The sequence below is a fragment of the Pelodiscus sinensis genome, chromosome 6 (genome assembly GCF_052426305.1).
Source record: "Pelodiscus sinensis isolate ZL-2025 chromosome 6, ASM5242630v1, whole genome shotgun sequence".
Classification (NCBI taxonomy): Eukaryota; Metazoa; Chordata; order Testudines; family Trionychidae; genus Pelodiscus; species Pelodiscus sinensis.
The window spans coordinates 21,975,689-22,001,765 of record NC_143057.1 but is presented as its reverse complement, the minus strand read 5'-3'; the positions used below and the strand labels follow the sequence as shown (position 1 = coordinate 22,001,765).

At 41.4% G+C, this 26,077-nt stretch overlaps 1 protein-coding gene across 2 annotated transcripts in view; it reads left to right on the top strand.

The window, feature by feature from the left end:
- CNTLN (centlein) overlaps positions 1-26,077 on the top strand; it is a 327,186-nt gene that overhangs the window by 160,149 nt on the left and 140,960 nt on the right. For both annotated transcript variants that reach the window (XM_075931523.2, XM_075931522.2), the window contains exons 10-12: positions 9,162-9,287; positions 17,566-17,687; positions 21,658-21,783. In XM_075931523.2, coding sequence (XP_075787638.2) covers positions 9,162-9,287; positions 17,566-17,687; positions 21,658-21,783 — 374 coding nt within the window. The remainder of the gene's footprint in view (positions 1-9,161; positions 9,288-17,565; positions 17,688-21,657; positions 21,784-26,077) is intronic.

Here is a 26,077-nt window from a genome sequence, read left to right as displayed (position 1 = left end):
TCTGGAGTCTATGCTCTTTAAGCCAAGGTTGGTGCTGTCTCCATAGCAGGAGGTCTACGGTAGCAAATTCTTTCTTGACGAGAGTTTCATTTAGTTCTGTTCACAAATATGTTTTATTCTCAGATTCTTTTCAAACCACTAGAGAATAGCCTGTTTAGGCTGCAAAACATCTATGTTTAGACTAGCTATGGTGACCATATTTCAAAAAAAAATAAGTAGGGGGCTGCGCCCATGCTGGTCACTTTTGTGGCCAGAGAACCAGTTTATCTTGCACTGACCCCAGATACGCTCTGCGTGGCCCCAAATCACTCACACCCTTTTCCGCTCCTGCCCACTACCCTGAATGGGCCCCTCTTTCCAAACACTCTCGGCCCATCCCACCTGTACCCTTCAATCATCAGTCAGTTTCTTCCCACTCCTACCTCATCCACCAATAAAATAGTTCATTCGCATGCAGAGTTCAGAGCCTCTTCTGGCAGCTAGCACGGAGGTACTGAGAAGTGATCCATCAGGAAAGGCTATTCTCTGCGGGTTTGTGGGCCTCATGTGTAAACGAAAACCAAATGCAATCAGTAAAACAGAGCCCAACTGCAAATGAATCTCCTTTGTTCCAGGTGCTCCTAGGCACCCGGCTTGCTAGTGAGGGGCAGGGGCTGGATTACATGTGTACAGCCAGGTAGGGAGGGAATTACCTGCTCTCTGTGCCTGGTTACTGCCCAGCTTTGCAGGGTGGCAGTGCTCCAGTTGTGCCCTTTCAGCTGGCAAGCAAGCTCCCCCTGTGGGGCTGTGGAATATGCTTCGTGTGGACAGGGCGCAATAGAGAGACATGAAACCATGGGCTAACTCCCAACTTTACACCCCCATGCCGACTAAGAACCAGATTTGGCTCACTTAGGAAGAGAGCCCAGTAGTGTAATATAGGATGCTTGTCCTTATCCCGGAGCTCCCACAACCCACTCCCGTCCTTTCTTCCCTACCCTAATTCCATCCTCCATTCCTACACCCACCCATCTTCCCTAACCCTTCCCCATTCCACACTGCCTAGTCTTACACCCCAACCTCCTTTCTTCATTCCTACACCCCCAGCCTTCCACCACCACACCTCCACACTGACCATCCCCCTTTACCACCCCACCCACCCCCACATGCACCCTATCCTCCTTCCTCCCTCTCTGTATACTAACCTCTAACTGGGCTGCAGTGGCATGTTCCAGCAGGACGGCTTGGCACTAGGCTCAGGACGCGACCACTTGGGGCATGGCTGAGGATGGAGCAGCAGGTGCAAGTGGGCTGCACCCCAGACCTTCCACCAGCTGAAGCAGACCCTGGGTTGGGGGGTTGAAAGCCACAACTAGGGAAGAGCAAGGCCTTGTGGCTTCTGTCCCCGGGCAGCAAGCCAAGGCTCAGCTCACCCCATGCCCATGGTTGTGCACCATAGGCAGCCTCCAGAAGGGGACATGGCACAGTGATTGCTTCCCCCAAGGAAGGGTCCACCAGCCTGGTTTGCAGCCAGCACCTCCCCTCGGCCACCAGACTCTGCGTCTCTTCCCCTGCGAGCCTGCTCCTATGTGGTGCTTCAAGCCCTCTGGCCACTGGGGAGGCCCCCAATGTCACCAGGGCCAGCCACCCCAGAGCCTCTACCTGGTGTCTTCCCAGTGAGCAATGGCAGCATCGCTGCAACAACTTCATTACGTACAGCAGGCTGATCCAGAACAGAGCCGAGGACCTGGATGGAGTTGCTCCATGTCCTGACCCCCAGACACAGTTTGGGGACAAGCAAAGCTGCCTGGCAGCCTAGCGTGGGCAGATACCGCCTCCCAAGGGTCCTGCCTGCTCAGCTCTGGCTGCTTAAAAGGCTATGGCCAGAGCTGAGCGGGCAGGACCCTTCAGAGACAGACAGACAGACAAAATCAGGCCACTTTTGTAGTGTTTTTAAACAGTTAAAATATTCATACAAGAGAAAAACTACTCATTTTTATAGCGTATGCAAGTATAACTATTGCCAGGTGCTGACTCAATAATGACATCTAGGTTTTTCAGAATGGAGAATATTATTACAGTAACTTAGGGTTCTGAATGAAACACTGAACAGCTGTTAACATTTACTTTGAGCAGTGGAACACCTTTATTCGTATCTATGTTTTGTTTGAGAGTGACTTTTCTGTTCACTCAAAACACTGTTCATCATACTGCACCCTAATTCCATTTGGGTGTCATCCTAGTAAACATAGAGCAAATAAACACAAAGCATGTTCTATTCAGTATAACAACATCTGAGACAAACTTGTAAATTATAAATAGTCAAACATTTTAACTGATGAAATGAAGTAAAACTTGGACATTTCTGGTGTTCCAAAAGAAAACTGTGTGAAGAGTATAAAAAACTGTGCCTATCCTGGTAAATTAAGACGAGGTCATTTTACTGTCCACTTGAGTTACATCTTGGAATATGCTTTGGTGTGTATGTACATATGAGCTGTTTTTTTATGATGGCAGCTGTACAAATTCACATACTACATCTGCAACACTACAGGACAATGAGCATAGTATTTCAAGTAAAAGCTATGTTTTCTGAATGTGAAGGGCCTAATGGTTAAATCCCTATTAAATTTGCATATTCACTGTGATTTGTCTTGTCATCTGTACGATAATCTTGGACATAAAGACCAAGATTATATTTTATTGTTATGAGTTCCCATCCAGCCCCTTTCTAGCTTTTACAAAGCTGTAATAAGAAATCCCCATTCCTCTTCTCGAAAAGTGAGAATTCAATCAAAATGGTTATAAAATTCACTATGTGTGCACAAATTTATCTTTCTTGCTGTCCTTACAAACACCCCTAACTTGGCCTACATAAGTCCCTGAGGGCTCATCTACACTGGCCCCTTTTCCGGAAGGGGCATGTTAATTTCACCTATCGTAGTAGGGAAATCCGCGGGGGATTTAAATATCCCCCGCGGCATTTAAATAAAAATGTCCGCCGCTTTTTTCCGGCTTTTAAAAAAGCCGGAAAAGAGCGCCTACACTGGCCCCGATCCTCCGGAAAAAGCACCCTTTTCCGGAGGCTCTTATTCCTACTTCAAAAGGGTGCTTTTTCCGGAGGATCGGGGCCAGTGTAGACGCTCTTTTCCGGCTTTTTTAAAAGCCGGAAAAAAGCGGCGGACATTTTTATTTAAATGCCGCGGGGGATATTTAAATCCCCCGCGGATTTCCCTACTACGATAGGTGAAATTAACATGCCCCTTCCGGAAAAGGGGCCAGTGTAGACGTAGCCTGACTGTTTTTGCAATGTTCCAAATAGAGGACATAAAATTTTATCTTTAGTGTTCTGACCGTACTAGCAACCTATTGTGCCTGATGGATATATCAGAATTTGCTCATGATTGCTCAAGGCATCAACAAGAAGGCCAAGTTACCTTAATCTAATAAGTTTTAGGTCCAATTCAGCAAAACAGCTTGAACCAGCAAACTATATGCTTAACTTTAAGTAAGACTTTTAATAGTTCCTTTTGTTATTAAACAATCTGGTAAACTTTTAGTTTTTCCCATATTGTGTTTTATGGAGTAAACTAGTTATACAAGATTCTTGTGGGAAAAGTGGCACTTTTTGCTGCATGTATTTCATGTGATGTGCAAAGATACTACACATATAGAGAGAGTCATTCCTAAAAGTTGTTTACCAAATTAGAAGACTATCCATATAAAAACTTAATATATTTTCTACAAGTTACACAGAATGTTTCATCTTTCTGTCATAAAATCCATAGATGCTTATGTTTCCATTAAGAGTGGAAAGTGAATTTGTCTGTTTCTTACATTACTTAGCATGTTTTTTCAGTAGCTATTCTTTAAAACTACTTTACTGAAAGCCTTCAGCATTGCCCTCTCCTCATTCTGGATGATCTTTCTTATGTTCCTCCCTTCTCCGCTTTGGTCGCTTTGAACCTTTTTTGTACAACATTTTTTTTTAAAAAAAAGGCTAATTTTTTGTCAAAGGTTTTTTTTTTAATAAAAAATGTTCAAAGCGAGCAAATCTGTGTGTTTAATTTTTATCTAAACACATTTAAAATACTGTGTAATTTGAGGATTGAACTTCAACTGCCTAATCCTGGCAGCGGAAGCTATCAAGTTTGCAGTTGTGAGGCATGGTGTTACAGAAGCCATCTCCCTCAATCAAAATGAGTTTTGTAGCAGCCCCTGGCAATCATATTACAGTACATTTACTACATAGCCTACTTTAACTTGGCTATAAAATTAAACTTCAGTTTTCTGGCATAAACTGCCTGTGAATTACCTGACTGCAGCTGAAAAGCCCGGATCCGGTCTGTTCTCTCCACAAATCTTTGTTCAGATTACTTAACAGGCAACAACATATTCAAACTGAAGTGTGTTCAGGAGTACAGTTTCTACTAGTCCAACCAGTTCTCATAAGGCATTATTGGTGTTGCTGTCATCAATGGAGATAGTTCTCTACCTTGTCTATACTCTGAGCCCATGTTGCAAAAAAAGTTTCATGATTCCCCTGCCATCTAGCAATTGAGGGAGTATGGTCTACTCCCTTTTAGTCTTGTCTCACCTTCTTTCTACCCTTCCTCCTGACTGGCAGCCAACTGCTATTGTGCCTGGTATCGGTGACACCTGTACTAGCCTGTGTTCTCCTTGATATTCTTTTTTGAGTGCTGTTCCATATGGTCTTCACTGTGGGAGCATGTGCACTCCCATGCACTCTGGACTTGAAATTCTTCAATAGAAGTGTCATTGGTCTGTACTCGCATTTCCTCAAGCTTCCAAAAGAAGACATAAGTGGGAGTGATGAAGACTGAGCATGTCTCGTTTCCTTCTATCATGAGATGCTTCTGTGTCTGTATACTGCTTTCTCTTTAATAGTGTAAATTAATTTAGATTTTAGTAGTTAGTTTTTTGTACTAGATGGCTACGTCTAGACTGGCCCCTTCTTTGGAAGAGGCATGCTAATTTCGAACTTTGGAATAGGGAAATCCGCAGGGGATTTAAATATCCCCCGAGGGATTTAAATAAACATGGCCGCCGCTTTTTTTCCGGCTTGGGGAAAAGCCGGAAAAGAGCGTCCAGACTGGCGCGATCCTCCGGAATAAAGCCCTTTTCCGGAGGATCTCTTATTCCTACTTACACTACCGTTACTCCTCGTGGAATGAGGTGTACCGGTAGTTCGAATTAGAGATCCTAATTCGAACTACCTACTCCGTGCCGCGTGTAGCCGCGGGCACGGAGTTCGGACTAAGGGGGATTTAAAAATGGCGGCACCCGGGAAGATGCAAATGAAGCAACTCTGGTTGCCCTCATTTGCCTACCTAGCGCGAACTACCGAGCTAGTATAGACATACCCAGAGCTACCAGTGCCACAAAATTGCACTCTGAAATGGCGGGATGAATTCCAGCTCCATAAAGAAACAAGAGACCATTCTCCCAATGCAGTGTTGGTGCCAAGATCATGTCAGCACCAAGCCAACTCTCCTCCAGTAAGACTTAGATACATTTTTTTCTTTAGCATCTGGCAATTTATATGGATCCTTTCAGATCTCATCCTGCTGACAGATTTCATGACACCGTCAACTTGACATTCACTGGTCCTAAGCTCCAGCTGTGAGGTGGAAGACCTTACACCACTGGTGCATTATTCCCCTTTTCCTGTACCTGGTCATTTGGAGGTGAGTCTTGTAGTACTATTGGCTCCATTGTGAGAGTCTGATGACACTTATTCATAAGAAGAAAATCACTTGGTACCAGTGGTCCCTCTGGCAATCGGGCAAAGATGTATCAGCTCTGACAGGGTTTCTAAAATCACCTGAATGCTTTTGCCGTTCATGAGCAAAATATTAATCAAGGGATGATCAATGCTACCCTCCATGGGGTCCAACATCATACTACTTTGCCATATTCATTGGTCTTATTTGAGTCCCTGGGATCCTTGCTGTGAAGTGCCATAATGCCAGCAACCTATACATCATCTCTTCCCCCCTCCCCCAATGGACATGTGTCCAAGAGGAGCTATAGTCCGTGCAAGAATGTTTGGTTGAGAAGGAACAGCTGGTACCTCCAGATCTGCCAGCCATGCTTTCTTCATCCTCCTCAGATGACATAATGACTCCAGCCTCTCCTTCACCATTAGATGATTAAAAGCAGCACCAGTACTTCCTGAGAAGGATAATTGACTCTCTTCACATCCCTCTAGAAGTAGGTTGAGGACCTTACACACGGTCTTCTGGACATTATCCTTGCAGCAGCTCCTTCTAAAGTAATGTTCCCCATTAAAGGTGCAGAATGGACAAATTTGGGATATAGCTACCACCTTTTCCTCAACCCCAAAGAAGGGGGAAAGTACTTAGTTCCCTCAGAAAAGAATATTTGCTTTCCCATCCTAATGCTAGCTTTACCGATTATTATAGAATAAAGAAGACTGCATGAGCTCAGGTTCACCCTTCCAGACACGGATTCCAGGAGACTGACTATCTTGAGCAAGGAGAAATTTTTATTAGCTAGCCTGTTATTTTACATAGCAAATTACCAGGCACTGATGTCTCCAAGTATGACTTTATGAATTACAACAAGCTGTCAACATGCATTAATTAGTTGCCACAGGAATACAAGTCCCAGCTCTAGACCATCCTGGATGAGGAAAGGCTGAAAGCAAGATTTTCCCTCCAACTGTCACTCACTGATGCGGACAGTGTCTCCGTGGCTACCTCAGTACTTGTGAGTTAGGCCTCATGGTTGCAGGCGTCTTTGTTCTCCAAGGAGGTCCAAGAAACTGTAGAGGATCTTCTTTTTGAAAGTAACATAATTTCAGTGGAAAAGATAGATGAGTCCTTTCATTCCCTTCTGCTCCATGGAGCTACATGCTCCCACAGAAAATATTTCAGGCCTCCTCTTTCTAGATACTTCCCAGCACCTTTCTCTTTCCACCAAAAGACCTACAGATCCCACAGAAAAAAACAACAGTGGCATGCAGCCCTATTCTCTTCTCTTCAGTCCCAGCCACTTGCCAAAACAGCTTTTTGACAGGATACCTGACAGCCATCAACCAGCCTTCATACTACCTATTATCTTCCAATCACTTTAGTGACATGTTTTTTTCTCAATGTGGCACCTTATCACTCTGGACAAATGGATTTTGGACATCTTATCGACGGGCCATAATTGAGAGTTCCTGTCCCTCCCACAGCATTCTCCCTGTCCCTTCTCAGGGATCCCCTCATGAGAGGATTCTCAAACTGGAGGTATTTGTATCTGGTCCACATGTATCCAGATCAGAACAGACAAGATCACTGTCTACTACATAAACAGAGGAGTGAGATTTCTCCTCTTCCCCTGCCCTGCCCTACCAGCTCTGCAGAGAGGTGGCCAAGGCAGGGAACCGCTGCATACAACATCCAATTACCTTCTGAGCAGTGCACATTCCCTGGTGAACAGCCTTAGCAAACATTTCCCCAGGGATTTGAAGTGGGAGTGTATCCTTCAGTAGCGTGCTACATCTTCCATCAGTGGAGTACCCCATGCAAGGACCTTTTTGCAACCCAATGAAACAGGAAGTGCCTTACAGAATACAAGATCCTTTTTTGAAGTTTCCAAGATTATTTGTTACTATCACTGAAAAATTGAAGAGATCTGCAAAATCTTAAATTTTCCATTAATGGGTCTCAGACTGAGCACTTCATTGAGTGAGGCAGACAAAATAATTAGTCACTTTTGAAAATACTAGTCAATATTTTATATAAAAAAATTGACCAATAATTTCACTTTTCTATAGAAATCTTATCCTTCTAGGAAACATGGCACCATAGTAAATATATATTACATGTTTAAAAGTATTTTAAACATTGATGCATAAGCTTCCTCTGCAGATTAGGTACTTTTAAACTTATACTGCAAGACAAATAGCCATGGAAAAATAAAGTGTCTCTTAATTTGTATAGCAGGATCTTGTAAGATAAGCTTATGGGTATAGAGTGTTGTTAAAACCTGTGGTTTCCCCTTCTCCATGGTCACAGAAAACATTTTTAAAATCTATTTTGACAATATTGAAAATGCTTTTTTGATATATTGTTTAAAATAAAATTATATGACAGATAAAGCACTGACACTTACATACTTAACAATCAATGAAGAATATTATATGTTGTATGGTAACTGAGACTCCAAACTCTTCCAGTTACACATCATTTAGTTTTTGTAAAAATAAAAATTGTAATTGCTCAAAAAAACTCTCCCCAGTATTTGTTCAAGGTTTGTGCATGATTTCTCTGGTTTAAATGATTTATGTAGTTTAATAATTATTATTAATAGATATACATGTCAAATTGTAATGAAGAGAGCTAAAAAATCTGACCTCTAGCACTAATAGTGTGCCTGCATGCTGAAAACTCCATATTGCTCAAATTTAAAAATGATTCCATCGTGGATTTTAAGCTGCTGCTTAATATTTCACTGTCCTTAACCAAAGTTATTCAGAAAATCAGAACACCTGATTTAAAGAGGATTTTATTTTTTTATATAAGGACATATGACATAGTAAGAATAAGAATGCTGCCCAGTTTAAGTGTTACTTTCACATATTCTTTCTCCAGATTGCTATAGGAAGCTGTACATAATATAAACACATATTCTTGTCTCTAGTTAGCTACATTATAGTTAATGACCATATGGTCATTATGGTATAAGATCTACTGTCTGTTGTATTTATATTCCTCAAGCATATTGTTCCTTCAACTGCACAGTGTGTTAAACTATTTCAAAGGGAAAAAAATCCTTTCCCTCTTGTTTCTGGTTGTCCTATCAAGTGTAACCTTGGACCCTTATAGAGCAATTAGACCAGCCTCTATCCCCTCCTTTGTAATGAGGTTTCTTGCATTTTTGAGTCTATAACCCTTTAGTCTTCCCTAATGGGACATCATTATTCTGAAAGAAACAATGTAAATGTAAATGAATATTCTCATTAACAAGTCACAGAGAAACCTTTAGTGGTAGCGCTGTGGTAATTCTGCTTGTTATTTCTCTAGTATTCCGTGCAGGATTTTTTTTATAATTCATTATTAGTATTCAAAATTACTTGTTCTTTAATTTTGCATGTCTTTCATAATCCAGTGTTCCAACTAGTTCAACCATGTCCTTGTTTTATTCTCCAGGAACCACCTGTGAAACGTTCAAGGTCTTTGTCCCCAAAGAGCTCTTTTAGAGAGTCAGAGGAGCTAAGGAAGCTTAAAATAGCTGAAAAGAAGATAGAAAACTTAGAGAAGACACTACAGTTAAAGGTGAACACACACACACACACACACACACACACACACAGCTTTTTAGCTGCAAGCTTTCATACATAAAAGTTACATCAAAATAAACATATGTTTTAAAATATAGAATACATACATTGTTATATGGACTGTAATTGTGTTAGCATATATTAATGTTCTTCCTTGTGCTTAAAATTGTATCTTCCTAAAGTGAATCTTGTAGTGATATTTGTAAGACCTCTCCCCAAAAAAACCCTAAAATTGAGGATTACATCAGTAATGCGCATTGATTTCAAATTTTTCATTGTGCAGGATTAGAAGGTTGCAGCATGAAAAATGTGTTTGTATGCTCTTAAAAATTAGTTGAAGCAGACATAAAAAGGGAACAGGTAAGACAGATAAAGACATTAATAAGAAGCTAAATAAATAATTTCTTTGCATAGCTTTTCACCATGGAAGAATTTGTGGATGACACCTACTTTTATCTGGTATTAATGATAAGGTTCTCTAAGAGATTTAGGTATCATATGAAAAGATTCTGAGATGCATCCTGTTGCCCCGTCCTCAGCACTATCCTCAGCAATGAGCCCTAGATATACCTCCCTGTGGCGATCATTTATTGGGGTTGAGCATTCCATTGGCACTTTCCGTCAAGGAAAAAAATAGAGTTTAGGAGTAAAGTGGTGGGTAAGCTAATATAAAAACAAGTACTTTCATTAAAATCAAATTAATACCAGAAACTTGAGGATTTGCAAATATTGTACTTATATTTAAAAAGTGTTTTAAGGGAATTATAAACTGGTAGGTCTTTATACATGTACCTAGTGAATTGTTTGAAATGATAATTAGGACTATAATACATATATAGTGATGTAGCTGGGTCTAACCAACACAGTTCACAGAGAAATCACATCTCACTAATTCTTTGAACAAACCAGTACAAATATTTGGTAAGGAAGAAAGAACTGAAATTTATCTGGACTTTAAATGTCCAGGTAAGTTTCTGGACATTTAAAAGGCCTTTGAGAAAATCCTACAAACTGTTTCTAAAGAAATTAAACCTAATGGATTGAGAAGCTAAGAATTGTAATGGATCAGAAATTAGTTAAGAAACTGAAAACAAAGATGAAGAATAAATGGTCAGTTTTAATGATGGCAAGAGGCTAACAGCACCATGCCTCAAGTTCCGATATATTTCATAATGATCTGAAAAAAGGACTGAGCAGTGAGTGTAATTCAACAGGCAGGGAGACATTCACTCACATATACTTTGTCAGAAGGCAGTGACCCCAATGGGCCTTGTTTTTGACTCAGTGAATGCATTCAGTTACCCTCTGTGAGGCTGGCACATTTTCTTGAAGAAAATGCTGTAGTAGCTAATTGTAAGTCAGATACTACTGGACTAGTACAAGTAGTCTCTGTTCAGGAGATAGTGTTACCTCTTGGTAGATCTCCAGAGCAAGGATGAACAGAATAAACAGAAACTCAATAACAGATGTATTGTTCTTAGACTGAAAGCTTTGTTGTTTTCTTTACCACTAGTTAAACTAGTGGTCAGAAAAATATGATTAGGCAAAACCCCATTCATACTTCTTGTTCTGTGATGGGCCCGGCAGTATTGATACTTAGAATCTCAGGACCTTGTATAAAGGTTCCTTATCAACCAGTATTGTCAGACCTTCTGATTTATGAAAGCTGTCTAGTTCTCCTTTGAGGGCTTTTGTATATTTTCACTTGTGCTATTTGACATGTCTTGCATTGAACTGTGAAACTATATAACAAATTCATGTCTCTTAAAGGGCGTAGGAATGCTCTTGCACTGGGTGATGTTACTAATTCCCTCTGCATAAGAGAGTGCACAACCACATCAGTTCCTTCACTGCTTCTGCAGAAAGCTAAACAGAACTATGTTTTGTGTCCATAGATAGTTGTCCAGTCCTCTTATTAGTTAGAATTAGTTATGGTATAGTTGAAGTAGCCACTTGCCTTATGTGAACTCAAAGGCTATGTCTGGTTCTGAACCTCTAGAGCAGTGTTTTCCAATTTTTTTTGGACACGGAACTCTTTTAAATATGGAAGAATTTCGAGGAACCCTTACAGCCGGGATGGAAATTTGTTGAGCACCACCAAGTTGAAGCAGCCCAGTCAGGGTGATGATTAATGATTAACTGGTTAACCATGTACACTCCTATTCTATATGATTGTGGGAGTGACTGCATCGGAAATATTGTCACCTTTTGGTACTTCATTACCAGAAAATAATGACAAATTTGAACTGCCTCAGTGAAGAGCTACACAAATAATCAGTACAAATTCTTACTCACACTGACTTTACTACCTTAAGCAATAAGACTGTTTATGGAGTAACTAATTTGTTCAACCTGAGTAAGAATGGCAAAATCAGGCCTTCAGGAGGGACTGAACTAGCAGAAAGGGAATTACATATGTTTGTACTATAGCAGTGGTTCCCAACCTTTTCAAGAATACCGACCTCTTTTCAATCTATTAAAACTTTATGGACTCTCCCAAACAATATAGCTGTTTTAAAACATTCCATTACTTGATAATCATTTGACATTTACAATAGATCATATTATCTAAACAAATAGGCTACGTCTACACTGGCACCCTTTTCCGGAAATGCTTAAAACGGAACAGTTTTCCGTTATAAGTATTTCCGGAAAAGCGCGTCTACATTGGCAGGATGCTTTTCCGGAAAAGCACTTTTTCCGGAAAAGTGTCTGTGGCCAATGTAGACGCGCTTTTCCGGAAAAAAGCCCCGATCGTCATTTTCGCGATCGGGGCTTTTTTGCGGAAAAAACTACTGTGCTGTCTACACTGGCCCTTTTCCGGAACAGTTTTTCCGGAAAAGGACTTTTGCCTGAACAGGAGCAGCATAGTTTTTCCGGAAAAACACTGACAATTTTACAGTAGATCGTTATTGCTTTTCTGGAAAAGCAAGCAACCAGTGTAGACAGCTGGCAAGTTATTCCGGAAGAGCAGCTGCTTTTCCGGAATAAGTGGCCCAGTGTAGACACAGCCATATAGTAGTATTGAGAGATAATATCTCTCTAATAGCTAAATAGTAAAATGACCGTTTCAAAAAAGAGAAAAAATGGTAAAAAGTGATTGATCTGTTTATAAGCCAACTCCAGAGTACAGTCTCAGCTTGTCATCTTCAGCACGGGCTGAGGGATGCGCAGACTGCAGGGCACCGAGTTTCTCAGCTCCCATTGGCTGCTGTTCACTGTTCAAAGCAAATGGGATCTGAGGGGCTCTGTGCCTGCAAGCAAACAAACTCAGACTCTGTAAGCAAATAGATGTCTCAGCAGAGTACAGCAGTCTGCAGCATTTCCCAGGCTCACTTCCCAGCCCAGCAGGGAAAACCGCTGCCTTTTGCCATTCTGGGTCAAGGGGAGCAGTGGGAAGCAGCAGCCAGCACGTCTCTTGGCCCATGCTGCTTTCTCAGCTCCTGCCCCCTGTGTCCCCTGCCCATCCATGGAGGATGTAGCGAGGGGGCTTTCGTGGCCAAAGGCAGCTCCTACCCTGGCACTCCACTCTTGGCTAGGCACGAAGCCCTGGCGGAGAAAAAACAAGAAAAGGAAAAGAAAAGTAAGGGTCAAGCCCACCACAGGACTGGGAGGGGGGAGTAGGCTGGAGCATAAACGGCAGCGCAGCTGGCAGCAGGAGGATGGATGGTCACGAACGGTGATCCCTGGGCAAGAATTGCCTGGTGGAAAGTCCCAGTCCCACGGTGGGCCCGATTCTTTCTTTTGAATTTTCTGCAGACCCACTGCTGTACCGTCACAGACCACCAGGGGTCTGCAGACCACAGGTTGACAACCACTGTACTAGAGAGTATAACTAGAAATAATGGCATGAAATTAGAAGTGGGAAAATGCAAACTGAGTATCCGGAAAAAACTTCACAGATTTATTATACTTTAAAATAGTCTGCCAGGGGATGCTGTGGAAACTCTATCACTTGGCCCACTTAAATCCGAAGGGCATACATAGCACTAGATAATATACAGCAGCGAATTATCCTGCATTGACAGAGAATAGAAAAGATGATAAAATATCTTTTTGTTGCTAATTTCTATCATTTTGTGGTAGAGGATTCTTTCAACTTTATTAATTCCATATTAAATGAAGGAAATATAAACATAAAAAAACTACTGAAGAATTGCTTGATGACAGCAATTCCTACAGCCCTTGCAGTTTGTTTAAAGTGGGCTTTTTAATCTGCAACTCCAGAGGACCTTACAAGCCCTACAAAGATGGACTTTTTACTGAAAACCAGGCTTCGTAATGTAGCTTTCCTGCTCCTCCCACTTGACCCCGTAGTACTAGCACACCTGCTATTCTCTCATTATTGCCATCTTCTTCTGGGCCATGCAGAATTCAAAAGTTGGCAATGAGTCATTCATAATTTATGAAACTGCGAGTCATTGGATAACGTGCACTTTGCAAAGGGTGCATTAGGCCATGACAAAATATGCACCAGACTGCTATGTGCATATAACAATAGGTCATGCAGGCCTTTTTACTATTACTAATACATACTGCTTTGGAAGCCCACAGCAAAAGGCATCTCAAGGCTATTGTTATACGGGGTTGTTTTAAAATTATTAGGACAGGAGTCCATAGGCCCGAAAGCTACATAAAGGGTCTAGAAATGGGGTGATCTTGTTAGCTGAGAATTACCCTATCCATGGGTATGTCTACACTACCCTCCTAATTCGAAATAGGAGGGTAATGTAGTCATACCACAATTGCAAATGAAGCCCGGGATTTGAATTTCCCGGGCTTCATTTGCATAAAGCCGGCCGGCGCCATTTTTAAATGCCGGCAGTTCGAACCCCGTGCCGCGCGGCTACACGCGGCACAGAGTAGCTAGTTCGGATTAGGCTTCCTAATCCGAACTAGCTGTACTCCTCATTCCATGAGGAAGCCTAATCCGAACTAGCTGTACTCCTCGTGGAATGAGGAGTACAGCTAGTTCGGATTAGGAAGCCTAATCCGAACTAGCTACTCTGTGCCGCGTGTAGCCGCGCGGCACGGGGTTCGAACTGCCGGCATATAAAAATGGCGCCGGCCGGCTTTATGCAAATGAAGCCCAGGAAATTCAAATCCCGGGCTTCATTTGCAATTGCGGTATGACTACATTACCCTCCTATTTCGAATTAGGAGGGTAGTGTAGACATACCCCATGTGAGGATTCTCTGCTAGTGTACAGCTGGCATATTTATTTATACCACCTGCATGCACTGGTGTGCAGGGTCGTGCCAGGAGCATAAAAGAGTTGGGCCAGATTGCTACTGCATACTGGCTATTCTCAGAAATCCAGGATATTGTTGGGGACTATTACCAGTTATGCTAAACTAGAGCTGTACTTTGGTCTGGGGCTGGCATAGTTTGGGCGAGAGAACTGGGCATCTGCAGTTGGATTTTTCCCCGCCCAACACACATACATTCTGCACCCAGAAGAGAATTTGGTTTTTAGTTATTAGTTTCTTGCAAAACAAGAAAAAAAGAAAAAGGCTTTGGGAATCCTACAGTCTGTATATTAGTTGGCATTTTAGTATTGATATAATACTTGTAAAGTATTTTGGTACAAGAAACTTCAAAAGTAGTGAAAGGCACTTTTACTCCTTCAGTACTTCCTAGCAGACTTACCCAGGGTTGCCTAGGTCCATCAGGGCAGGGCCTTGAGGATATGGGTGGTGGTGCAGAAGGCTGGTGGCCAGGGGCCTGTTGTCTCCCTCCCTAGACCTCCCCCATCCACTGGGGCTTGTTCTCTCCCACCAGGTCCCTCACCGCCTTCCAGGGGCCTGTTTTCTCTCCCCAGATCCCTCCAGCCTGCCAGTGGCTTTTTTACTCCCCCTCCTGGGCCTCACCAGCTTCCAGGATCCTGTTTTCTGCCCTCAAGCCCCCTGCAGCCACCAGAGGCCTTTTTCTCTTCCATCCCCCACCCCCACAGTGTGACCAAGGGCAGTGAGTGGGGAAAGGGTTTGGGGCAGGGAGGCTACTTAGGGTACGTTTAGACTACTTTTTTTTCAAATTGAGATATGGAAATTCTGCGCTAATTTGCATATCTTCTTCTGATCACTTTTTCGAAAGCAGGTTTTTCGAAAGTGAAAGTAGTCTGGATGCGGTTTTTTTGGAAAATAAACCCCTTTTCGAAAAACTGCGTAAACCTCCTTTTTTTAAGAAAGAGCAGTTTTTTGTGGTTTTTTTTTCTTTCGAAAAAGGGGTTTATTTCCAGGGGAAATGCATCCAGACTACTTTCACTTTAGAAAAACCTGCTTTCGAAAAAGTGATCGGAAGAAGATATGCAAATTACCACCAAATCTGCATATCTCCTTTCAAAAAACAAACAAATGTAGTGGTATGCTGGCAGATACACTATTCTATACAGGATAGCTCTCGTCTGTGGGCTCGCTGCCCCTAGTGGCTACTCTCATATGACATGCAACTGAACAGCAGCCCCTCCCTTTGCATGTTATGGAAAACTGTCCTTGTCCCAGGGCTTCTGGTTCTCCTAGTACCACCAAACCCCGACCTTGCTTTAAGTTAGGAGAAGAGAAAACTGCATACCAGATTTGGTGGCCCTAGCTCTTACCATTTAGGAGGAGTTCTTGAACAAATGGACTAGCGGACAGAGACACACTCTAAAATCTATATAAATATAGACTTTTGACATTTTTAAGTATTAGTTCATGTTTCTGACACTTAAACTGGAAAATGTTTTAACAGGGAACAGTGAATCCAAGCTGTCTCTAAGCCTGGTGGTGTGTCTTGCATTAGATATTCCTAGAAAAATTCTAACCTTAGATGCAATGTGGCATCTGAAGTCTCAGTTGGATTGTTTCAATTTTGAGTACGTGCATTGAAAAATCAGACTGCTGTTGGGAAGCTAGCTTCAGCATAAATATGGAGAGACTGGCACTTTTCTATACTGCTAGCCATGTTTTATTGTGAGATTTAATTTGTATTGTTTACAGCTCTAGGTGCTAGAATATCTCTTATTTATTGGTTCATACCGAAGGAATTCCCTATTCTTAAACAGTACACATCTACTAATGATGTATTTTGATGATATTGATATGTAGGGGCAGGTGCTGCCGTTTCTCTACAAGCAGAACTCCCATTCAATTAATTGGAAATTCAGTGCATAAGTACAGCAGAAGAAGTGAGATCAAATTTTACTACAAATTACTATTAGTTTAATTTTGTATTACACCGTAGGATTTAATTTGCCCCATACTGTAAGAAGTCAATTAAATGCTCTCATTTTTAATATTAATACCTATATTTATTGGGAATGCAATATTAAACTGCATACAAACTTTGTTTATTCATAATCCTGGAATATAAATCAACACATACTCCTATTGTTTCCATGGTAGGGTGAACTGTATTTTCCAACATGATCAAAGTCATATTCAGGGCTTCATCCAGCACTGGGCAATGGGCGGGGGGGGGGGGGTGCACTCAGTTTGAGGACCTGCCAGGAAGAATGGGGCAGTGGGCAGAAGGGGCAGGGCTAGGGGCAGCCAGCCCTCATTACCATTCAGACGGCGCTGCGCCTCCTTCCAACCAGCCCTCAGTGCTGCCTGGAGAATGCCATGCAGGGCTTTGGAAGCAATTTAAATTGCCAGGCCCTGGGGCAAATGCCCCTTCCCACTCCCCCACCCTTCCAGTTGGTGACCCTGGTCATATTAAAACATGGGTCCATTTTTTCCCTTGCTTTTCCTACTTATTACTGTACAACAGGTCATAGAGTAGGTGATGTAGGAATAAATGTATAAAAACAGGTGAAATCACGACCTCCTTGAAGTTAACAGTAGTTTTGCCATTGACTTTAATGGTGCCAGGATTTCACCCAGCATATAAAACTTATAAATGCTGAATAGCCCATAATATTAACAAATGAATTTCTGAGTAAAATACAAATGGGGACAATCCCTTTTTAGCCTATATATTCCCATGTGTATTAAATCAGTTCCTCTAAGGGAAGAACATTAACAACTTGGGTAGTAAATATTTGAAATTGTTTAAGCAGCGTGAAAGACTGAGATGCCAGATATACTTGAAAGTAGTCATGAGAAATAGAAAACCAATTCTTAGAAACAAACTACTATGATTTTTAAACATTCTGTTTACATGTCATAAGTTCAACAAATTGTAGGTGTAACAATTGTTTAAAAAAATGGAATTTTAGCTGAATCATGTTGCTAGTATGGAACACTCCGTTACATTTAACCAAACTCTTAATTTTTCTGTTTGGTGCAATACAGACCCAAGAAAATGATGAGCTAAGAGAAGCCCATGAAAAACGCAAAGAGAGGTTGCAGATGTTACAGACCAACTACAGAGCGGTAAAAGAGCAATTAAAGCAGTGGGAAGAGGGCTATAGCAAGTAAGTTACAAAGCTCATTGAAAACATTTCACCCAAGTATTAAATGTGAATGAAGCTATTGTATAGGTGTTCAAAAAGTGACTTTGATTCAAATGAAGTCATTATGTGATGATCAAATCTTTATCTTTTATTAAAATAGAACACATGACATACAGTCGTATGATTAAATTTTAAGATTAAATCGTAAGAGTAAAATGTCATGAATTGACAACTTACTTTGTTTAAGATCTCATTTTAAGCTTGACTGCTGGACAAAGATAGGGTTACTTATTATGTGTGTCTGATTCCTTAGTGGATTAATTTGTAGACTGTATATTTTTCAATTTCTATTATGGAAAAATTGCTTTTTATATTACAAACAATATTTACAAATATATTTAAATATACAAATAATAATTCCTCAGTGAAACACTGAAAAATTCAAATATTAAAAAAAAAGATGTTAGGATTGACTTCAGTTATTGAAGTGGAAAAACACCATATGCTTCAAAATACAGGAATATTCACCTTTGTATACCAGCTGTAAAGATATTATTTCTGGTCATCCTGGAAACAAATATTAATCATATTATAATGTTAAAAATTTAATAAAGAGAATATTAAAACTTTGGCAAATATGAGTTTTTAATGTTTGAAAATTACCCCCATATGTGGCAAAAATTCTCACTTCAAAATCTGGAAATCTTAATACAGGGGAATCTGGGACCATAGATAATTACAGTATTTCAATATTTGAAATTTTAAGGGGTGAAGTATTTAGGCCCTGTTATAGGAAATCTTTTAATCAAGGTGTTATGGGGACTTAACTTACTAAAGTTCATCATGTGCTTCAGTGGTTTCCTGAAAGGATGTTTTCCATAATCAGGGCCCTGGTTTTCTCCTTTTAAACTGATAATGTCTAATGAAAGATGCATGATCAGGTTCTCATTGACACTAGGGTTATGTTTGACCAACAATGTAAGCTGGATTTAGTAGCACTTGAGTTAGCAGACCTAGGTTTATTAACTGGAGCATCTACACTTATTTGTTACCCGACGTTGGGAATTATTTAAATCTAGGTCCAAAGTGGAGCTCCAGCATATTAATTGCATTATGTGAGCCCAAGTCCAACCATCCATATCTCAGACCTCCTAGTGTCCTCTGTAAATGTGACCTCTGTAGCTCCTTTTTCTTGGCATAACTTGACTTGTCGGAAATTTTGTCTATACACCAAACGTGGCTGTCCAGAATGGTTGTGGGATACTGTGGCAAACTTACAGATCATGAGTCCAGTGGGGCTGCATCTACACTGCAAAGAAGTAGAACTTGAGCCCTGGATTCTGATTTTACTCAGGCATTGACCCTCAATCCTATGGGATCCTGGGACCATTGATTAATATGATGTGTGTGTAGACAGGGGAATTTGACTTGAGCCTTAATTCAGTCCTGGCTTACATTGGTGTGGAGGCATACTCTAAAGTCCCATCATATCTTTGTAATCAAGTAAAGAGGCCTTAAAATGGATGTAAATATAATTTATTCTAAATTTAAGGCTGCTTTGCATTGCCAGAATGATAATGTAGTGCCAGTGTAAATAAGAATGAGGCCTCTGGTATATCGCCAATTCAGCTATCCCTATCCCCATTTCAGAAGATTTCCACTTCTAGGAAGACAGGGTATGTCTACACTACCCCCCTAGTTCGAACTGGGGGGGGTAATGTAGTCATACGGAGTTGCAAATGAAGCCTGGGATTTGAATTTCCCAGGCTTCATTTGCATAAAGCCGGCCGGCGCCATTTTTAACTGCCGGCTAGGTCGGACCCCGTGCCGTGTGGCTACATGCGGCACAGACTAGCTAGTTTGGATTAGCTGTTCCACGAGGCGTACAGCTAGTTCAGATAGGAAGCCTAATCCGAACTAGCTAGTCCGTGCCACCTGTAGCCGCGTGGCACGGGGTCCGACCTAGCCAGCATTAAAAAATGGCGCCAGCCAGCTTTATGCAAATGAAGCCCAGGAAATTCAAATCCCAGGCTTCATTTGCAACTCTGTATGACTACATTACCTCCCCTAGTTCGAAATAGGGGGGTAGTGTAGATATACCCACAGAGATTTAAAAGGCAAAAAACTTTTCAGTTCAAAGATATATGAAGTTTTTTTTGGGGGGGGGGGAAGAAGCTTTGAAAGATCATAATGCAAATGACATATAGTTTAAAAAAAACCACTGAGATTGAGATGGTTCAGTTTTTTAGTAATAGCATGCAGAACTTTAACCTCTATTTTCACATAATTTCAGTTTTGATGTACACTGGGGCAGTGAGAGGGATGGTCCATTCCCTGTTGTATGTATGTCCAATGGATATACTTCAGTTTCAGTAGTGGTCAGGGCATCTTTCACCAGCACTGGCTTTCCATTTAAAACATAAATGAAGCCAACTTTTGGCTGAGGTTATGTCTAGACTACAGAGTTTTGTTGGAAAAACGGCCATTTTTCTGACAAAACTTGAGTTACATCCACACTGCAAGCACGTTCTTTTGACAGTAAATCTATTTGAGCAATAGAAAATCCTCATTCTACGAGGAACAAGCCTTTTTGCGAAAGAGCTCTTTCACAAAAAGGAGTATGTAGACAGGGCAGAGGGAGTTTTTTCTGAAGAAGAGGGAAAAGGGAAAAGCACAGGTGCCTGGGTGGCCATTCTGTCCACAGCAATCACTGTTTACATGCGAGATAGCGGCCAGGCAGTCTGGACACTCTCGAAAAAGCACATTGTTTTTTCGATGCGCTTTTGCAGTGTGGACGCTCTCTTGCACAAGAAGTTTTTTCAGAAGATTTCTTCTGAATAAAGCTTCTTATGCAAGAATCCTGTAGTCTAGATGTAGCCTGATTGGCAACATCTTCAGGAAAAGCAGGTTTCAGTGCAACCTTAGAATTCATTAAATAGTAAAAGACTTACAAGTTATATTGCTTCTACAGCAACTTTAACTTATTTGTTATCACAAGGAGCCCCAAACCACTCCTGATATTTAAATTGTGTTTTAGGAACAGCTCCATATCAAGTCCTCATACAAATCATAAGAATTACGTAAGAATTTGGAACCCCGTGAGAATGAAAGAATTTCAAGTAGGAATAGTTTTATTTAATTGCTCTTTCTGTCATCATTGTTAATGCACAGTAAGGCTACGTCTACACTGGCATGATTTTGCGCAAGAACTCTTTTGCAGAAGAGTTCTTGTGCAAAAACTCTTCCAGAAGAAAGTGTCTACACTGGCATGTGCCTTTGCACAAGAGATATGCTTTTGCGCAAGAGCATCCATGTCAGTGTAGACGCTCTCTTGCACAAGAAAGCTCTGATGGCCATTTTAACCATAGGGCTTTCTTGCGCAAGAAATTCATGTTGCCTGTCTACACTGGCCTCTTGCTCAAGAACAGTTCACAAGAGGGCTTATTCCTGAGTGAGAGCATCATAGTTCTTGCACAAGAAGCACTGATTTCATTCATTAGAACGTCAGTGTTCTTGTGCAAGAACTCGGGACCAATGTAGACAGGCAGCAAGTTTTGGTGCAAAAGCAGCTGCTTTTGCGCAAGATCGCACCAATGTAGATACAGCCTAAGGGTATTAAGTGAAATAGAATTAGACCTGGTAGGTCATAACCTTTCCTGGAGACTGTGTACAAAACTGTCACCTTGTACTTTCTCTCTATTGACTGAATGAATGAGGGAGATGCTGTGATCTTCCACACATCAGTTCAGAGGCTGATGTCCTACCAGCAGGCTATTTTTCAGAACCTATTTAATTGGAAATTTAATTTTGATACAGCAGATTTTAGGAGTCTTATCCAATAAAATTGTGTACATCCACTAGATGTAGCAATTTCAAGAGTGTGAATAAGTGTGTGTGAGAGAGAGACTGAGAATGAGAGATGTGTGTGTGTGTGTTTCAAAATGCTCAAATAAATGTTATTTAAAACCAAAAACTTTTCATTTATTACTAGGACTGAAAACACGAAAAGCAAACACCAGCGTGCAGATCCCCACCAGCTTTGCCAAGAAGATTCTGATGCTGTCTGGAACGAACTGGCATATTTCAAAAGGGAGCACAAAAAGCTATTGATTGAAAAGTGAGTATCCTTTTAAAAATAATATATATGTGGAAAAACAGAGTGCTTGTTTTCTAAAGCTTTTTCTCTTTGCACCTTGAGGCCACACAAAGGAATTCCTTACAAAATTCCAAGATTATGCCATTATCTTCTACCAGAAACAAAAGGGAGAAAATACATCAGGTTTTTTTCCTAAATCAGTGACAAGTTACAAGTTTGCTAGCACTAACAAAAACTGTATTACATGATCTAGGGATTGTGTTAATTAATGTGGCTCTCATCTGTTGGAGGTGTCGCTCTTCATTAGCCTGCATTTTATACACTGCCGTGCTTCATTTTTGGAATGAGGTGGTGAGGGGATAACCTAGCCAGCCATCCTTGTTTGATCTCCTTGATACATACGCAGTGCAGAATGCCTCTGCTCTCTTGGTTCCCTGCCCTGTCCTACTAATCCCAGCTGAGCTCATTATGGTGTAGCCTTGCTGCTACTCTTGGAGCCAGAGCTGTCCAAGCTAATTACTGGTAGCAGCAGAGCTGCCTGTTAAGGGTCTGGTGTGGATCTGCTAACACAGTCCTTGGTAGTGACCTGCAAAAAGCACGAGGGAGTTGCTCTCTTTCTTGCTGTGCACTGCCTGTCCTTTGGGTTTAGTGCTGATCCCTTCACACAGCTCTTTTAGCTGTAGTAAGTGTAAAACTTGGTGAAGGAAACTCTTACTTTAGAAAATATTCGTTTGCTTCTTTGATCTCAAAATTCATAGACTATTATACTCATCCTGGCAAAGTAAGAGAACTTCCTTTTATACTAGACAAAAGTAAGTTAGTACAACATAATTAGCCTTTGCATGCTATTGAACACTTTCCTTAAGTCAAGTTGATGGTATTGTTTAACAATCAAGATACATATAGAACTTATATTCTAACTTTTGTTTGTCAGCATGACAACATTAATGAAAATTATTCTCTCATTTTGTCTCAATACATATCCACTCTATGGAGCTTACCTAAAAAGCTAAATTAATAAGTCACAGCTATTAAAATTCTCTATCTCAGGTAGATGACTCCATGTACAAGTGCATGTGCTCAGCTTACACATCCTACATACAGTATTGCCAGTAGATGTGCTTTATGCAATTTTGTATTAATTTTACTGCTCACTATGATGAAGGTATTTTTGTCACCTCAGTATTTTATCTTTTCTTCTTATTCCCTCGTTTTCTTTAGCTATTTACATCATAGCCATGATTGTGCTGTTTATTTTATTTATTTATTATGATTTTTATACACATCCACCAGAAAGGAGTATCTATCCCTTATTATAGGTGCTTTCTGACAGTTAAAGATGCAACTATATAATTAGTCTTGTAATTTTCCTTCAACTACTAATCAGCATCTCCACCACAGCCAATAACCTACTAGCAAAAACATATTACACATCTTCTACCAAAGCCCTCATGTTCTCTCAGAAGTAACAAAAAAAAAAAATGCTATTCACTTCCAGAGCATGCACAGTGCATGAAAGTTGGACTATTTCAGATCAATAGGGGAGTGAGTTCTAAAGCTGAGGGACCTTCATGGGGGGGTGGAGGGGAGCCCTACTAGCTACCTCCACTCGTTTATGTCAGTTGCATTACAGGTCAGGTGCCTTCATTGACCAAACCTGTGGCAAAATGTCATGGAACGAGAATTGGCCTCATTTTTATTTAGGATTTATAGGTCAAAACCAACAGCTTAAATTCTTCTGGGTACTTGACAGGAAGCCAGTGTGCTGTTCTGGTCTCTGTAGAGTATGTGGCCCAGAGGAGACTGCAGTCAAGTTCTCTTGAAGAGATTTATTGTGATTTACTGCTAATTGGTAGGATAGTTTTTTGTTAAGGAAGTAAACCAAAATACTCCCTGAGATCTGTGCATCATACTAAGGTTCTTATTCAGCACTGGCAGTGGGACCGACAGCCACAGCAGGTGCCAGGGCAAGGAAGGAGGGACTGGCTCAGTGCCGCAGAAGAGGTGGGGCCTTGGGTAGAAAGGGCAGGGCTGAAGGCATCCCTTAGTGCTGCCCAGCTGGCAGCACCATGCAGAGTAGTGCTCTGGTGGCAGCTCAAAGGGGCCCTGTGGTGGTGGCCCTGGGACACTCTGGGCCCCAGGACACTTGTTGTCTTTGCCCCTCCTTTCCTCCTCCTCCCATCAGCAGGCTTGAGCATTGGTTCTTATTTCATTCAATTGTATAAGCAAATTCCCATTTGGAGGCCTGAGTTTACATAAATATGACATTCAAGATAGGCTCTTATATAATTTGGTGGTACTGCCTGTGATAAAGACACCTTTGCAGATTCAGATTTCTCTTTGAGCAGGTAGTTAAAGAATGTATGTACACACAGAGTTGCACCAATTATCTAAATTGATTAAGTTAAACTTGTGTAAATGATTGTGTGGTCACACTGATTGATAGAATTTATCAAATTAGCTTAAGTTGATTTGGAACAGATCTATGGTAAACTTTATTAAGCCACTCTTAAATCCAACTAAGAGTGTCTACGTAGAGTAACTAAATTGGTTTTATAAGTGTTTAAAACTGGTGTAACTTCTGTGTGTAGAAAAGCCAAAGAGAAAATGTTGAAGAGGAAATTTTCTGTGAAGACTAGGTTCCTTCTTTTTTCCTTTCTACTTTGGGAAATCCTTCAACGGGGGAACAAATGACAGAATAGATTTCAATCTTGTATGGAATAGAGAGTATAAGGATATATGGTTAAACGGTTAACTGCAAACTCCTCCGCCCACCCCTGGGCTGCTGCAGAGCTGGCTTAGATCCCTGACATATTGGCTTCTGCAGAGCTTCCTCCCTCCTATACATAAACATGTAACTGCAGAAAATTTCAGCGGTTACATGTTTACAAAAAAACATGTTTTTTAACATTCCTCGTATGGAGGCCAAAATATTCCAAACACCACTCTGCAATAAACCCACAAAGGAGTGTGCAGGCCTAATAAATCCTTCACAGCATGATCCAGGTCCTAAAAGTAAGGCAACAGTGATATTAGGACAGGGCTGAATAATAACTTTTGATGGGGATCAATCCAAGAATTTGGAAAGTGATCCATAATATCAGTGGAGGTGTGCAGGGTATGGGGTGGAGCTTGGGATAAAGGATTGGAGTGCAGGAGGGGATGTGGAGTTGTGAAAGGGGTTTGGGCGAAGAAAGCAGTTGTGACCGGGGGCAGGAGACTGGGGTCCGGAATCTGGGTGGGGGTGCAGGGATTTGGGTTGTGACCTAGGGCAGGAGGGAGTTGTGACCTGGGGTAGGGGATTGGGAGGCATGGTCTGGAAATGGGTATGGGTTCAAGAGTGGGGCAGAGGGTTTGGGTTATGTGGGATAGGGAGGCAAGAGGTGGGGACAGAGGGTAGTGGGGAGGGAAGGGCTAAGGTGCCAGAGGCAGGCTCTGGCTAGGAGACATACCTGGGTGACTCCTGGCCAGCAGGCCAGCATGTTTCTCAGCCAGGCTTCTTGCCTGCCCCACCCCTGCACTAACTGCAGGAGCCATGTGCATCTGTGCATAGTTACAAGCCTGAGGGGAGAGGTATTTTGCACAATGCCTGTGCTTCAAACGGACAGCGCCCATTGGCCAAGAACTGAATAATGGGATTGTGCTGGGAGCTGAGGCAGCATGAGAAGCCTCTCCCCTCCTCCACCCGCGCTTGCAGTTGTTAAAAGACAAATGGTCGGGCAGCCACTTTTCTGAGCGGCATGTGGAAGGGAGGCAGCTCCTTGCTGTGTTTGCGGGTTGAATCTGGCCTGAGGGAAGTCACATAGGTCAGTCAAGGCAGGTAGGTAACTCCTTTTGGGGGGCTTGATCCAGAGCCTATTGAAGCGAATGGAAAGATTCCCATAGACTTCAGTGGGCTTTGCGTCAGATCTTACTTTGTAAAGTTTCCTCCTCAACAGAGTGAGGGATGGTTCCATTGACTGTAATGAGAGTTGTGAATTCTCATCTCATTTGAAAATTGGACATTTATTCATGTGAACAAGTAAACATATAGGAGCTGAATTTTAGGCAACTGTTTTTGAAAGCCTTTGTCAAAGTGTTTAAACACATTTTTTCCTGAATTTATAAAGTGCAGGATACTTGAGGCAGGAAATGTTGATCACTATTAAAATCTATATATTGATCTCTTATAAAGCCATCGGTGAAGTGAATTATGATTTTTTTCCATTTTTCTTACTGAAATCTATTTTACTAGCATACTTTCCTTGGTAAACCAAACTATCCTGAGACAATTTTACAAATGCAATATTTGCTGTCATAATTCTATAAAACAAGA